At 36.2% G+C, this 15,521-nt stretch overlaps 1 protein-coding gene across 1 annotated transcript in view; it reads right to left on the bottom strand.

Moving 5' to 3' along the window:
* CDH12 (cadherin 12, type 2 (N-cadherin 2)) overlaps positions 1-15,130 on the bottom strand; it is a gene marked incomplete at its 5' end in the record, with an annotated part of 59,917 nt that extends 44,787 nt beyond the window's left edge. The window contains one exon of the mRNA XM_009069461.1: positions 14,963-15,130. Within this exon, the coding sequence (XP_009067709.1) occupies positions 14,963-15,130 (168 nt within the window). The remainder of the gene's footprint in view (positions 1-14,962) is intronic.
* Positions 15,131-15,521: the final 391 nt, after the last annotated feature.

Here is a 15,521-nt window from a genome sequence, read left to right as displayed (position 1 = left end):
ACAGTTTAGCATTATTCAGTTTTTATTGTCCATTTTGCCTGTATACACTACTACCTCCATTTGCTATAGAGGTATATTGAAACAGGCCTGAGTAATAGTCTTTTACTCCCAAAGGTCCTGAAAGCCTCGTTCTCTGCAGCTTCCAGGAATGATGGAAGAAGCATCTCACACAAACTTATGCAGCAGCTGGTTACGCTGCTCCAACAGTTCTGTCAAATTTTGTCTCATGTGACTTCTCTGCCAACAGAAATCTTTCTTCTGCTTGCAAAAACCTCTTTTAAATGTGTTTTCTAAGTTTTCTCCTCTAACCCTTACTTCCCTCATACTGCAGTATGAAACTGGACTCTGCAGCTAGCTCCCTTTTTAACTGATTGAAATGACTGACGTCACATATATTGCATACAAATGAAAATGTTTTCACATATAGGAAAGATGGTAGCAATGAATATTGCCTGGTCAAGATTTTTCATTTCAGGTTGACCAGCATCAATAAGGATGATAAAAATAAATGAGTTATGATGCTTTTATGCTGAAGTAACTGACAGGGCTAATAACTTAGCCACAAAAGCGTTCATAAAACTGAGGTGGAGGTGAGCTAACAATTTACACATGCTGCCTCTTAGTTTCTAAAACAAAGATGGTTCCAAGGGGCACAGCAGGAAGAAATCAGAGCCGAGTGACAGGTAATCAGTCATATTGACTGAAACACAGCACGCATTTACAGTTTGTTTGACATGATTAGATTAGTTTGAGTTTTTACGGCTCAAAAGTTGTTCTGGGGTTTGATTTTTACTTGCAAAGAGATATTGTTTTTGTTTCTCCATACTTGCAGTTTATGGGTACACCATCATTTACCAAAAAGATTTTCAATTATGCTAAGAATAAGAAATGAAAACCATCATTGCTTCTCATCAGCAAAGTAACCATTAAGAAATAAACCAGGTTAGCATCTAAGGACTTAAGCTAAATGCATACTAGCTTCCAGTGCAAGCAGATACTCAATATACTAAACTTGCTACATCAGCTACACCTAATCAGCCTAATACTTCGGGGCATCTGATGTACATGCTCCAAAAACTGGAGAGATGTGATTTAGCACAGCAGTGAGATGTCCTCATGCCTCTCCTAGCTGTCTCTGTGCCCTATGAAGGGCTGGGAACTTGTATAGAGAAGAGAAAGGCCAGTATTCATCACCATGTGCTCTGATGCAGGTCATACGTGACCTGGGATAGGCTTGTAAAACTTCAGCTATGGCAAGGCTTTTTCCAGCCTCTAACCCACTGCTCCAAGTTAGGATTTATGGCCCTGTTAGACATAATCATGCTTATAAAGTCCTGGTTCTCTGTTGTGGATTCCAAAGTCCACACCTAGGAAAAGCTATGTCTCCCAAGACTGCAGAGATCCTAGATGTGCAGGGGTCCCCAGTTCTTTAAGAGGAAATGAGCAGAAGCAAAATCCCTTTTGCATTTGATCCTGCATAAATTTAGGACAATCAACATGATGAACCCTTCCCAGGGCTGGCAGTTGTGGAGCCAGGACTCTATCAGCCCCTGAGGTGAGCTAGCAGACCAAGTTTTTGAGGCTGTCCACTTTCTTCCTTCCCTAAAGGGAAAATGATGTTCATCATACTCATGTAATTTTTGTATACTGAAAAATTTCAGTTTAACCATTTGCTGGTTTTTCTGCTACTGATAAACTGTTGTCATACAGCTTTCTGAAAATAAATCTCCCCACTGCATGTCAGAGATTAATTCCACAGAGATTAATACCCCTCTTGTTGGAGCAAGGGTTCAGGAAATGGAAAATATCAGTTCATTTTCATAGCTCAAGATATTCAAACCCACCTCTTCTGACTACAAAGTGTGCAGGTTGTAGCAAATACAACACAGAATACTCTGTTTAACAACATAATATAGAAATAATTCTAGAAGCAGTTATTTGGAGCCATGGACACTCAGATGTGTGTGTTCTAATACCACGGCAAGAATAATACTCTTCTTTGAAGATCTTAGATTTTCTTTGTATGGTAGCACAATTTTAATAAGGGAGGGGATAAAATGCTCATTTCTACAATTTTCTCATGTTTATAATTAAAGGTTTCTTCTAGACAATATGGAGCTGAACTCTGACAGGCTGAAGAGAACAAATCAAGTTACTGAGAAACTGCTGTAATCATGCTGCTACTACTGTATAGGAAAGACCCCACCATTAGGACTTCTCCATTCAATGAAAAGTCTGACCTTGTCAATGCATTTATGTGTTAGACAGCATGCTTCCTGTATCTTTGAGGACTTATGTGGAAAATCCACATAATCAGCTTCATTATGTATCTTGATCAATAAAGAACTGTTCTGCTAATATCCAGTCTACTGATTAAAAAATTATTATCAAAGAAAAAAAAATGCAAATACAATGGGAGAGAATTTTTTGGGGAGGAGAGGTGTAAAGTCTAAAAGCTTGAATGCTTTTTTTATGTAAGTTATATAGTGGTTATAAAGAATTATCAAGGTGTAGCATACCTTATGGACAGAAAAAAGTTTTCAGGAGAAAATGTCTTTCCTTTTTCAGAATCCCAGGCAGCATGTAATTGGCATTTATCAGGTTGGTCTATTGGTAATATTCTGGTGATCACGCCGTCACCATGAAGTAAATCAATACACTTATTCCCTCTATAAAATTTAAATTGCACAATATATGTGAAACGTTAACATGATAAAAAGTATATTGTCAAGGATGGGACATGGAATTTGTAATGCTCTGCTTAACATCCCTGCTTCTTACATATCTTGTGGGAGCCTTTTCATATTTTCTTTATTACACTGGCACAAAATATAATAACATAATTTAACTACAATTCATTCACTCTAAAGTATATGGTCAAACCATTTACTTTAGGATCTAAGCCACGTGCTCCAAATCATCTGTATTGGAAGAGTCATTTTTCTCTCCATTGACTAAGGAAATTAGGTCCCTATCTTTAGTCCTTCAAGTCAATCTTGAGTTGCATGCCTAAAATCACCTAAACAAAGCATGGTCATCATCCTTATTATTCAAAAAATCCTTGTGAAGCTTTGATTTTCACATACTCATTGTGTACGTTTCATGCAAATGTTTTTCCCTAAACTACATACTACTTTTCTTCACCAAGTTGACATAGGCTGAGAAAATTACTACATTTAATGATAAAGTACAACTTCATAATAGTTTACTGTACTTTGTTTTAAGTTTTGGCTTGCTGTATACAGTTTCCTTAAAATACATGTGAATTAATGTGTGATATAGATAAGAAAATAGTGATACAATAGGATGGCAACTGAGCATTTTTCATTTGTAGTCTCTTATACTTTACAGGAATTATGATCAGCTTAAGGAAGTGATGATTGTCTTCCAACGTAAGGCTTTAAAGGTGAGTTCTGTATACAAATGCTGCTCCTTTTGCAATGAAATGCAAAAGTAGTGAGTGCTTAATTATAAATCCTTCTCTCGAGAGCATTGGCAATCACATTTACAAAACCAATACATTTTCCATGAAAGCCACTGAGAATAAAGTAATTGTCATGAACTCAAGAGAATACTTGAAAGAAGTCCTCTGGAATATTTCTGTTATTTTTATAGTTTTCCTTGTGCAAAAATTCAACTAAGGATATATTTTGGACTCAGAGAAGACAATTTCAAACTGCTTGGTATCTGCAGCTCAGCTTCTATTGCTCTTAGTAGGAACATTTGGATTGTTAAAAGCATTTGGGCATCCCATTTAACGCTTTTACAAGGAATGGAACACTCCTGAAAATCTGAATACAACTGATGTTGTCAGGTATTTTTGGAAATCATGAGGCTAAACTACTGTGATTATAATTAGATAATTACATATGGTCTGTTTCACTTTATGTTGCCCTGTAGCCTGTAAATTTTCAGAAAGCAAACCCACCATGGTTAGAAGCAGAAAGGATATGCTGATTTTTTTACTTGGATGGAAGGCCTAAGGGAAAAAGGCAGATGTTGCCAAAATTGATAGTGACGCAGCAAGTGACACTGCAGTCAGTGAGTCACTTTGCAACCAATTCTCAAAGCATTGCAAGGCAACCCCATGCTGTTAAATCTGTAGCCCTAGCTACTTTTCAATATCAGAGTAGGCGGAGATGCATGGTGCTTTTAAGCCATCCCAAGGTTACTTTGGATAATTTCATGCATCCGATCTAAATACTCTGTGTTTTGAATGAATAATTTCTTCACCACTCCCCACAGAAAACACATCAGGGTGGAATGAATGTCATGATTCCTGCCAAAGGTTGTTGAATTTCTATGAACCGTATTTGTTTACACCTTCTCTATAGAAGGTAGCAGATGTAATATACAATTATTAACGATAATAATCTACTATGATGATAATGATGTGTTTAAAAATAATTTACCTATAAATCTTTCTATTAATGATCAATTACCACTTAAAGCTGGAGGGAAATGAATTGGCTAAGTACAGACAAACAACAAAATTTTATGACCAATAGATAACATTTAACTTCTCACCACTATTGTGTTCATTAGCATTTCTTGAACCATTGCTTACAGTGCAATCAGAGCATTATATTTTACCTAGTGAGAAATTACCTCTATTTTTCATTGGTTATGGAGTGATATTGAGAAATGGCTGTATTTGTTTTCATGCTCTGCTTTGCAGCTAAGGGTTCAGACTCTCTCAGTTTAGAGGTTTAAACAGATTTTATTTTTCAGTCAATCAGTACTCCAAACAGTCCTTGGATTGCCATTGGTAGTTTTATGCATTCTTGAGAGAGTTTTTTTTAAAAAAAAAAAAGGTGTAGCAGCCATAAAATTTACTAAACAATTAGTGGTTTGAGAGTCTATGGTAATTGAGTATTTCTCCGTCTGGTTTATTTCAGTTTTCTTCCAAATATTATGCTTTAGTTGGGATTCATGTCATTGTTCAGTCTGAATAAAATATTTCACTCTTCAAGAAGCTTTATGATCAAAATTATGCAACAGTGACAGTTACCAAAAAAGAAAAGAAGTTTCTAGGGAGCTTTTACTAAGACTGCATCTACCTTTGGGGCAAATCAGTTCTTAGTAAAAGTGCATGAAGAATTCTGATGTGGAAAGAAATAAGAAAAAAGTAAGAGAAGGTTGGCAGAAGTGTAAATAGAGTTTTTTATATATGTTAAATTTCACGTTAACTCCTTTTTGCTGCACACACACATATAGTGACAGAATCCTACTTAACTGCTGGGTGCTGTGACCCAAAGCAGGCTGCATGGCCTGGATTACAAAGCATAGGCTCAGATAAGTTACTAGTGTACAAAGAAATTTGATGTACCAGCTATGCTCTGTGGCCCAGAAGCCAGCCAGTATAGCATGGCCTATTTCCATGTTATTAAGTTCTTTTAACCACACCAAAATAGGTCAACTTCATGGAAAGTGACTGCAGAAAATAGTTCTTGATCTGTACTAATTTCTCCAAATGTCCTGAATTTCTCTGAGAAAGATTTACTTGCTGTTGGTCAAAACTGTGCCCAGTGACTGTTCTAATACTAACAGTACTGATGATTTAAATCTCCAGAAACTTTCCCTGACACTCTCATGTCCTTATGTTGCTTTGAAAAGCAAAATATAATGAGCCATTTTATACCTTCTTTTAGTCTATGTAAAAATGTCTATAATTGCACTGATTATGTGGTGATTCAGGGAAAAAAAAGGGACAGAAGCTTTTTTATGACTAGCTGTCAAAAGTGTAGCTAACTCAGGAGGGTGAAACAGAAATGTCAGGCAAGGGTCACTGAGATGTGTGACAGAGTAGTGGTCAAACCAAGTAAGACAGAAATGTAAAGAGCTTATCTGGGGGACGGTGAAGACTCATGATTGCAGTATAGCAAACTCAGAGCTGGGAGTGACCCAACAAAGTATAAATTCTTCTAACACTGTTATTATTGGGGAGGAAAGAAATCCATTTGTGGGGTAGAAGGATTAACTGAAGTTATGAGATTGAGGATAAATTTGTGTCTCATATGAAAGGGGAGACAAGGGTGCATGTTGAATGTAAGGATAGACAGGGTGAGGAGGAAGGCTAAGGTAGGGTGAGACAGGGGAGACAGAAATGCAAATAGTACACAGGTGTGAGACTTGGAAGGAATATGGAATAAAGAGGAGTTACCCTTAGTCCTCCTCTGATTCCTGTAAGAACACTGTGCAAATACTGGTCAGCAAGTATTTATTCACATACTGATTTGACTACAGTTTTGATGATGTTAGAGCTGTAGTTAAGTGAGTCAGAGGAATTACAATCCAAAATTATAATGACCTCTGCATGGCTGCTGTTTTCCTGATTGTCTTGCAATTGGATGGGCCCATTTCTGGAGTCTTTGCATTTGTCATTCATTACCATTTGAAATGGTTGGTTAAAGTATATGTTCAACTCCAAAATGCAATTTTAGTTTACCCAAAACTCACAGGTAAATGAAAATCATACTTGTTTAAGATTTTCTGACATTAAAAAATGTAAGCTTAGTTTACAAAACCAAGCTGGTGATTTTTTTCCCTTTATGTCTTAAGGCATAGTCATTAGAAAATTTCCAAAGATGGAGAAGACTAGGATTTGACCTTCCTTCCTTCTCTGATTCAAATCAAGCTCTGGCTTGGTCTCCCAACTAATCTCTGCCTGCAGGCTAGTCTGCAGTGAATCTGTATACCTGCCCTGTGCAAGTATGTCCCAGTTGGTATAAAATAAGTAATTAGTTGCTGCAACTGAATTAGGGCATACTGTCTGCTAGGAAAATTCTTTAATCAATGAAAGATGGATTCATTTGCATTCTAAGAGCCAATGAAGATGCAAGTGCTGTATACAAAGCACAACAGGAACACCAAGAGAAGATATACTTCCACATCTAAATTACAGGGGGTAGAATAACTTCCCAGAAACTGGTGCAGAATTGTTACAATGCTTAATTAGTCAGATTGGAGCTCTGAACCTTAATCCCGAATAAGTTTCATAGCAAATTGTCCAAGTGAAGAGGAAATAAACCTTCATCTCTTAAAGTCAAAACCTCTGCTTTCATAATATAAATTTTTTAGATTAGTGAACAGAATAATTTCTTAATCACACAGCCCTTTTCTGTAAACATCTAACATACTACTGGGTGGATCTGTGTTGCATCCTTCTGAAATCTTTAAAAGTAGATTCCATTATCTGAGGAACTTCTCTCTTATAGGCCACACATTCAAAGCAATGGTTTAAAAGATTTTTCTTTCTATCCCATGTGGATCAGAAGACCTCTTCAGAACCTCTGCTTCTGAACTCAATTTTGCAATAAAATCTGACCTACACTTATTCAAAGCCACTTGAGTGTAATCAGCCACCTTTAGTTTACTGAATAAACAATACTGACCAGCTTTTATGTAGTAAAATCTATGATAAATATTGTGTATGCAATTTCCATGATGTACTATGCTTCCAAGACTACATAAATAAAAAATTTAAAAAAAAAATTTTAAAAGTGTGTATGCATAGGTATGTATAGGCAGGCTATTCCAAGTTCAGCACTTGATTCTCCTTTCTTTTGGAATATTTCTACAGATTTTAGTACTTGAAAGTAAACCTATTAAAATAAGCTATGAACCAATAAATAATCATTGAAAATGGATGCAATCTAAAGGGTAATACTATGCAAATTTGATTCCTAATATTTAATATATCTATATAATAGATCATCCAGAGAACAGATAATTCAAGGGACATGCAAAGGTTACATAACTAAGCGAATAAAGGGCTAGCTCTCATTTATAAAGATCTTTCTTGTTTGCACTGAAATTCTTGAAATTGCATCAAACAAAATTTTTTTTCTGGTTTCTGAATTCCCCATTTTGTGGGGATTTTTCTTTAAGATAGTTATTTCCTCTGCTGTCTCCAGTGGAGGATTTAATACATTATGTGGAATGCATTATGCTGGCCATTCTTGAAACACAAATCCAATTAGCTGCAAACTCCTACAGTATGGACAGGTGACTGATGTGCAATGTCCTAGGAATGATCCTTCAACCTTGCTTTATTTAAGGTGTCATTACCACAAAGATGAATAGATGCATTTCTGTTTCTAAGCGTGTTATCATTTCTGGAAAGTTGCCATGCTCTTTTATGCAAACCATCTTGATGGATTTCACTGGGATGCTTCTGGAAACATCAATGACAGCAAAAAACTGGCCCTTGTGATGTCTAAGCATTGCTCTACAGCCATCTGAACATTTTAAATGTGCTTGCAAAAGAGCCCTGAGATAACGGTTTCTGACTATCAGTGATATGTTTTTAAAGGCAAGACATGCACAGATAGACAAAATTCAAGTACTGGGTTCAAAGCTTAATGAATTTCTCTTCTATTAAAAGGAGCTTTTAATCATTCTCTCACAAAACTGACTTCTGTGAGCTGGAAATGATGTGATAAAAGATAGCTTTAGCCAAATAGTTCTTTGAATAATAAAAAAGCAAATGCAGGGAGTGTCACCTTAAAAATACACACCTTAAAAATAAACCAAACTTATTGCTGGCTTCATAAGACACTTGAGAATGTTTTTTTATTTGCTAATATCAGAATAAAAAATGTATACATTTTAAAATTCAATTGTATTTCTTCTATGTCAAGGTCTTACTCTCTAAAAGCATATTTATGTCATATTAAAATAAAAAGACATACTATTCCTTTGACTAAAATGCTTCACATGTGCTTTTATTGCTCAGCATATAAGAGTTTATTTCTCTAAATTGCTTTCACAGTCACTCTGTCTTCAGTGAACAAAAGAAAGAGACAGGAAAACTGAAGCACAATAACATTACAAAATATGAATCAACCACTTCACTTAATTGGTTTGATTCCATAAAGCATAATTTATACCAACTAATTATACAGTCTTTGTCATTTAAATGTTGAAGTAAATATAACCCATCCATCCTTTCTTGAGGCTTATTTTAAGAACTGGAAAAAAGCCACAGCTGTCCTATCAGCTAGCTCAGACTGGTCCAATGCTTGATGTGTTAAAATTTAGCCCATTAGCTTCCAGGAATGATGTGATGAAATATCTTTTCACTTAACCAGCTACCATATTCATAAGTAGTTGAGAAAGAAAGGCCATCAGTTCCCTTCCAGACCAGGATGCACACCTACCAATAAGTAGCTTTTGTTCACTCTTCTCTGTTCAAAGGCAATGCCATTTTATACCAAATTTTAATTCCAATGCTTGAACCTCATTGTTATGATAGGAAAAGATGATTAGAGGACTGGAGCACCTCACTCATGAGGAAAGGCTGAGGGAACTGGGCCTGTTCAGTCTCAAGAAGAGACTACTGAGAAAAGACCTCTTTAATGTATATAAGTATCTAAAGGGACGGTGCCAAGAATATGGACCCAGATATTTTTCAGTGGTGCAAACCAATAAAACAAGAGGTAACAGGCAGAAACTTAACCATAGGAAGTTCCACATGAATATGAGAGAGAACTTATTTTCTGTGCAAACCACTGCACACTGGAAGAGATTGCCCAGAGAGGTCATGGATTCTCCCTCACTGGAGATAATCAAGAACTGTCTGGATGCAATCTTGTGTCATGTGCTCTAGGATAACCCTGCTTGAGCAGGGAGGTTGAACCAGATGACCCACTATGGTCCCTTCCAACCTGGCTGATTCTGGGATTCTGAGATTCTGTGAAAAGTACTTTTCCTTTCAGTTTTTGACTTACATTTTTTTATGGTTTTGGCAAGAATCAAATTTTAGTAAGAAATATTTATTTTAATATTTACTAAAAAGTTTATCTTTAACAATGAAACATGCAGAGCAATGCAGAAAGTCAGTGCAGTAATGAGAGTCAGACAAGAGAGAAAACACTTCTGGAAATGAATTTCTACTAATAAAATAATTCTGATCCATTTTTTCTTACTAGTTATAGGGAAAATATCAGTTTTCTGAAGTGTCTCAGTTTTCTGAAATGTGGGCCAATAGATACCTGCAGGTCAAACATCTCTGACAGAAATATATAATGTTTAGAGCTTTCCCCTTTGTTACACTCCTCATTATGAGACATGCAAGGTGGGAGTTCCCTGCTGAATATGTTCAAAAGTTCAGCAGGGCAGGATAGTCAGTGGTTTTTCATCACTGGATGCTGATAACCTACCCAAACCTGACGGTCTCCTTAAAGGACCCTTGATGAGATGAAGGTGTTCTGTGATACATTTTTTTTGCAAGCCTGTAATGTATTATTTATCAATGTAGCTTCTTCCAAGTATTAATAATATATGTTCTCCTACTTCTGCTGTGAAAACTTTTTTCGCAGGATAGTCAGTGGTTTTTCATCACTGGATGCTGATAACCTACCCAAACCTGACGGTCTCCTTAAAGGACCCTTGATGAGATGAAGGTGTTCTGTGATACATTTTTTTTGCAAGCCTGTAATGTATTATTTATCAATGTAGCTTCTTCCAAGTATTAATAATATATGTTCTCCTACTTCTGCTGTGAAAACTTTTTTCAGCTTAACTGAGTTCAGAAAATAAAATTAAACTTTTTTTCCTGTGAAATTTAATATTGTCTTATTTGATAAGGTAATCTATAGCTTGGCTTCTTTGGTATAAGTCTTTTGGAAAACTGAGGTCCTGATTGTGCGATGTAAAAATATTTACCCTGGAGTAGTTTTTGTTAAAGGATCTTCAGTCCTTTTTTTCACTCTGCACCTCCTGGCTTTGTTGACCAATGATGAGTAATGGGATAGTGGAGGTCTCAACTCCCAGCAACACTGAGGGATCATCAGGTCTTGCCAAGCCTGAACTTGGCACCTATGCAGACAGATTTTAAAGGCTTGTTTTTCACATAAACTAAAATTCTGCACAAGTATCCTTTTAGCTATGATAGCCAAGCAAATGACAAACTCCATTTCATGGCAGGTAGTTATTCTGAATCATTGCAACATTTTCAAGGAGCAATACTGAAAAATATAGTTGATACATTAGAAATAAAATTTATACTTCACTTTTGCTCTGTCAGTTCTTTTTGTTTAGCTGTAATTAGCCTTTTGCCTCTGTAAATTTCATGCACAATACACATAATCTCACCTATTGCTTAACCAAACGAGACTGGCTAAGTAAATCCTCATTGATCAGGATTGTTGCCTGTTACTCATCTAGAGAACAAAAAGTCTTGACTAAGCTTGTTCTAATACGCTGGAGTCTCCACACTGACATTTTAGCTTGTAATCCATGTTAAGTATTTGTTATTTTCAATATAAACATGAACCTCCAATATTATTCTCTTCTGCTTTGTTGAGAGTCACTGGTGTAATTCATCTTTTGTGACATCTGATACAATAGAAAGAAAAGGTTTTCAACCTTATTAGTATGAAAAGCACAGGACAAGCTTTGTCCCTTGTGTGTTTTTTTTTGCTCCTTCATAGCAACAATTGGGCAAAGATGTCATTACTGCAGTTCATGCATTAAATGAGACCTTAAGGCTATCTTCTTCAAAGTGGATGATATATTCCATGATTTCTCCATGTCACGAAAACTGTCTGACTTGTGAAGCTTGCATATTTTTGCAACACCATAGTAGATGAAGGCAATAAAATAGAAAATTACTAAGGCCCCCTAACAGCAAATAAAATAAAATATACAACTGAAAGCCAGAATGGGAAAGAGCACTGGGCCCAAGTATCTTGCCAATGTACTGAGATTTTTTGGTCTCCAGACAGTTACATTACTTCCTCTTGCACTTGTTGTACCCTTCCAGTAGCAGGGGTTCCAGCTGAAAGGAAGGAGCAGACTGCAGTGGTGAGCAGTTTAACAAGCACTGAGGATGAGGACAGAGGGAATGTCGGTACAAAAGGGTCACCTGGGATGATCTCCTTGTTGATCAGATTTGGAGCATGTCACAAGTGTTTTGACAGCATATAGTGAAACAAAAAGAGGCACCATGTGAGCTCTGACAAAATAAAGATTGGACAGAGGTCTTACAATTGAAACTAAGGCTGACAAGTGAAAGCTGAAGGGCGTTCATAGAATCACAGCCTGAAATTGTCTCACCATGTACAGGAGAGGAAGACAAAAAGCTTCAAATGGCTGGCAGAGAAAAAGTGGTAAGGAGAAGGGATTCACAGTACTGGAAAGTAGAGACACGTGCTGAAGAAGTGGTGCCCACAGAAAAGATGAAAAATTCATGTTGGTCATAAGAATAACAAGCTTCAGAAAGTTTGAAAACTTTTTAAGACCATTGTGATATTTAGCTGAAAAATTCAGTAGAATTTGCAAGTGTTAGAATCCACACAATTCAAAAAAATGCACATGGTTCAGATAAAGGGTGCAGTGACCAGAATTCTGCATTCTTCACTGGAGAATGCTATGAAAGGTGATAGTAGTCCAGTAGGAAATTTGGAAATTGCAGGCCACACAGAATCAAACTAGGGACCAGAAAAGAGGAGAAAGAAAGCTACCGTATAAAGACAAGGGTTAAAATGGGAACTAATATAGGTAGCTTTAATGCCTAATGCTAAACAAGAATATAAGCATAATAAGCATGTTCAATATCTGTTGGAAAAAAGAAAATCAGTCAGGCAGAAGAGTATCAAGGAGTAAAAGGCACAGAAGACCTTATCAGTGGAGGAACAATGATGTTAAAAGAAGCTCTGTCAAGTAAGACTTAAAGAAGAGAACAGTATTAACATTAGCTAGCCAGGAAAAGTTCTCTCGTTCTTCTAAATTTTACAGCAACCATAATTAGTTTAAATGCAATATCTGTGCTGAAGCAATAAAAGCCAAAATTACAAGATGGTTGCAATCAGTTAAATAAAATATAATGATAATAATAATAAAAAAGTGGAAATAAATAAAACTGAGGGATATTGCTATAGAAAATCTGAATGGGATAACTGAAGCTGTTAAATCACTGTGGGTGGTGTGGATGCTACCTAGGGATACCATTTTGAAGACCCACAGCAAATGCACACATCCATTAAAAAGCAAATCTGTAAGGGTAAACAACATAGCTAATAAAAGCAAGAACACATCTTTCAAAAAAATGAAGTTGTGTCTCAGGGAGTACAATACAAAGAACCATAAAATCTGCTTTATCTATAAAACAATAATAAAGAAAAAAAACGAGTTTGGATAAATCTCTGCAAACAAGCTAATAATAATTGTCTTTTAAGACATCTGGAAATAAAAGCCTGAGAGAAACTGTGTGACGTCAATCAAAAATTGAGATATAGAACAAGTGATCAGAGAAGATAGGATCACAGATGTAAACTTAGTACTTTTTTTTCTTTGCTTTTAGCATAGAATAACAGGAGTTTTTCTATCCTGGAACCATTTTTTATGGGGGACTCATGAGAAGGTTAAATTAGCTATAGAAGCAGTTGTGGAACAAATGGACACAACAATAACAAATCATTGGGATTAGCTGCTACAGTGCCAAGAGCCTGAAGGATGAAATAAGTGAACTATTATGATGTGCAATATTTTGCTTCAAACCACTGTGGCACAAGAAGGCTTGGAGGTACTAATATAACACTGATTTTTTTTTTCCCAAAAGATTTCCAGGGAGTCTGGAGGAGCTAAGGGTGAATATGACTGATATGCAAAGGCAAAACAGAAGGAGCAGGATTAATGGACACAGAGAGAATATCCCATACTGAAAAAAAAAAAAAAGAAATCAACACAACTTTTCTAAATAAATCTCACATTTTGCAATGCCTTCTGAATTCTTTGAAGAGGTCAACATGCAGGTATGTAAGGATGGATTCAAGACAAATGAGGGGAAGCTGTTTGTTGAGCGATATATGATTAATCTCTGTACCTCACAGACATAAGATGTGGACTTCAAAATTTTACATAAGTTTCAAGGCAACAGAGCAACTTGCTGTGAGAAAAATACATTGAGGTTTGTTAAATGCAAAGACACCATCAGGACTAAAAATAACTGGAAACTGAGGAATGGCTATAGAGTATTGCTTGGCTGGTTCTTATGCATACACTCTAGACGTGAGTGTAGAAGACAGAAGGACCAGATGGATCCTTCTCTTAACATGGTCATTTTTACATGCCCGCAGAAACACCATACATTTTCAGACTGAGGAAAAGCAGAAGAGTAATTTTTATATGAGAGAAAACTTCACAGTTTCAGATGTGGCTTTGTCCCTATGGAGCATTTATAATATATATAGTGGGATTACAATTCATGTGCAAGAAAAGAGATACAAAGTAAAAACCTGCCATGACCTTACTGCAGACTCATACAAATACTCTAATATAAATTTTCTTACTAACGACTTTTAGCAGCTAATTATTTTGATATAGTTATCAAGGTTTATGCTTGTTGACTTTCTGAATTTCAAAGGTATGGAATACACACAACTTCAGTAAATTTATTAGGAGAAGTGAATGGCAATCCTCATACTCATACACGGACTACAAAACTCTTTATATTAGCATACATCTGAAAAGCTTCATTTAAACTAATTGATGTGAAGCATAATAAATTATCAGTGGATGATCACTATTTTGAGGCTGTGTGTTCAATCTTCTGGGCCAAGACACATAAAAATCTGTTTCTGAATATCATAACAACAATGCTTAGCATGAGCTAGCTCTGTCTTTGGTACCTGCAAGGCTCAGGTTATAACCTTTTGTCATTTGATGGAGTTCATCCAGTTTTCCTTGACAAAATAGCATTTCCCAAATAATTTTTATAGTGTAAATGAAATGAACTCAGGCTCAGGCTGATCCTGTGGAATGATGATATATTTCCTCTTAGACATTCAACTCACACTTTCAAACTGAGCTTTGTATTATTTTAGAAAGGCAACAGTATATTTTTTGTCATCATACACTGTTCTTTTTTCAGGATCTCAGTTCATTATCTAAAGGATTTTTCAAATTAATACCTTGAGTCATGCTTGTTTGAAAATTAGTGCTTTGAAATACTACATACTCTTAGGAAATCTGGGTGGGTTGTCGTTGACATCCGTGAGAGTAATGTTTACAGTGGTAGTACCAGCTAGTCCTCCCAGCTGTCCTCCCATGTCCTTGGCTTGGATTAGAACTTGATATTGTTCTTTCACTTCTCTGTCCATATTTGGCAAAGCTGTTCTTATTACACCTAGGAGATGATAAAAAGAAGGAATAAGTAAACAAAGGGCTGTGATTATCTACTCTTACAATTTAATGCTGGATCTCTTGGACCAGGATTAGAATTCTTCTGAAAGGGTCGATAAGACAGTTCACACAAAAACATGCAAATCACTCAGGCTTTTCAAAAGTGTGTTTGTCAGCTATTCAACCACTCAAAATTACTGTCTTGTTTTTTCAATCAGAACATGAGTGGCTGAAAGAGAATGGTGCATTTTCACTAGGGATGTGATTTGTGTGATCATAGCTTTACCACATCAGGGCTGAAGAACTCTGTCTTGTACAGAGTAAGGCAGTAGTGTAAGTAAGTACAGAAGAGGTAGCATTGCATTTCAGAGCCTGCATCTTCAACTGTTTCCAAC

The sequence above is a fragment of the Acanthisitta chloris genome, unplaced genomic scaffold (assembly GCF_000695815.1).
Source record: "Acanthisitta chloris isolate BGI_N310 unplaced genomic scaffold, ASM69581v1 scaffold1262, whole genome shotgun sequence".
NCBI lineage: Eukaryota > Metazoa > Chordata > Aves > Passeriformes > Acanthisittidae > Acanthisitta > Acanthisitta chloris.
The sequence above is the reverse complement of the archived record's forward strand: the minus strand, read 5'-3'. Positions and strand labels throughout refer to the sequence as shown.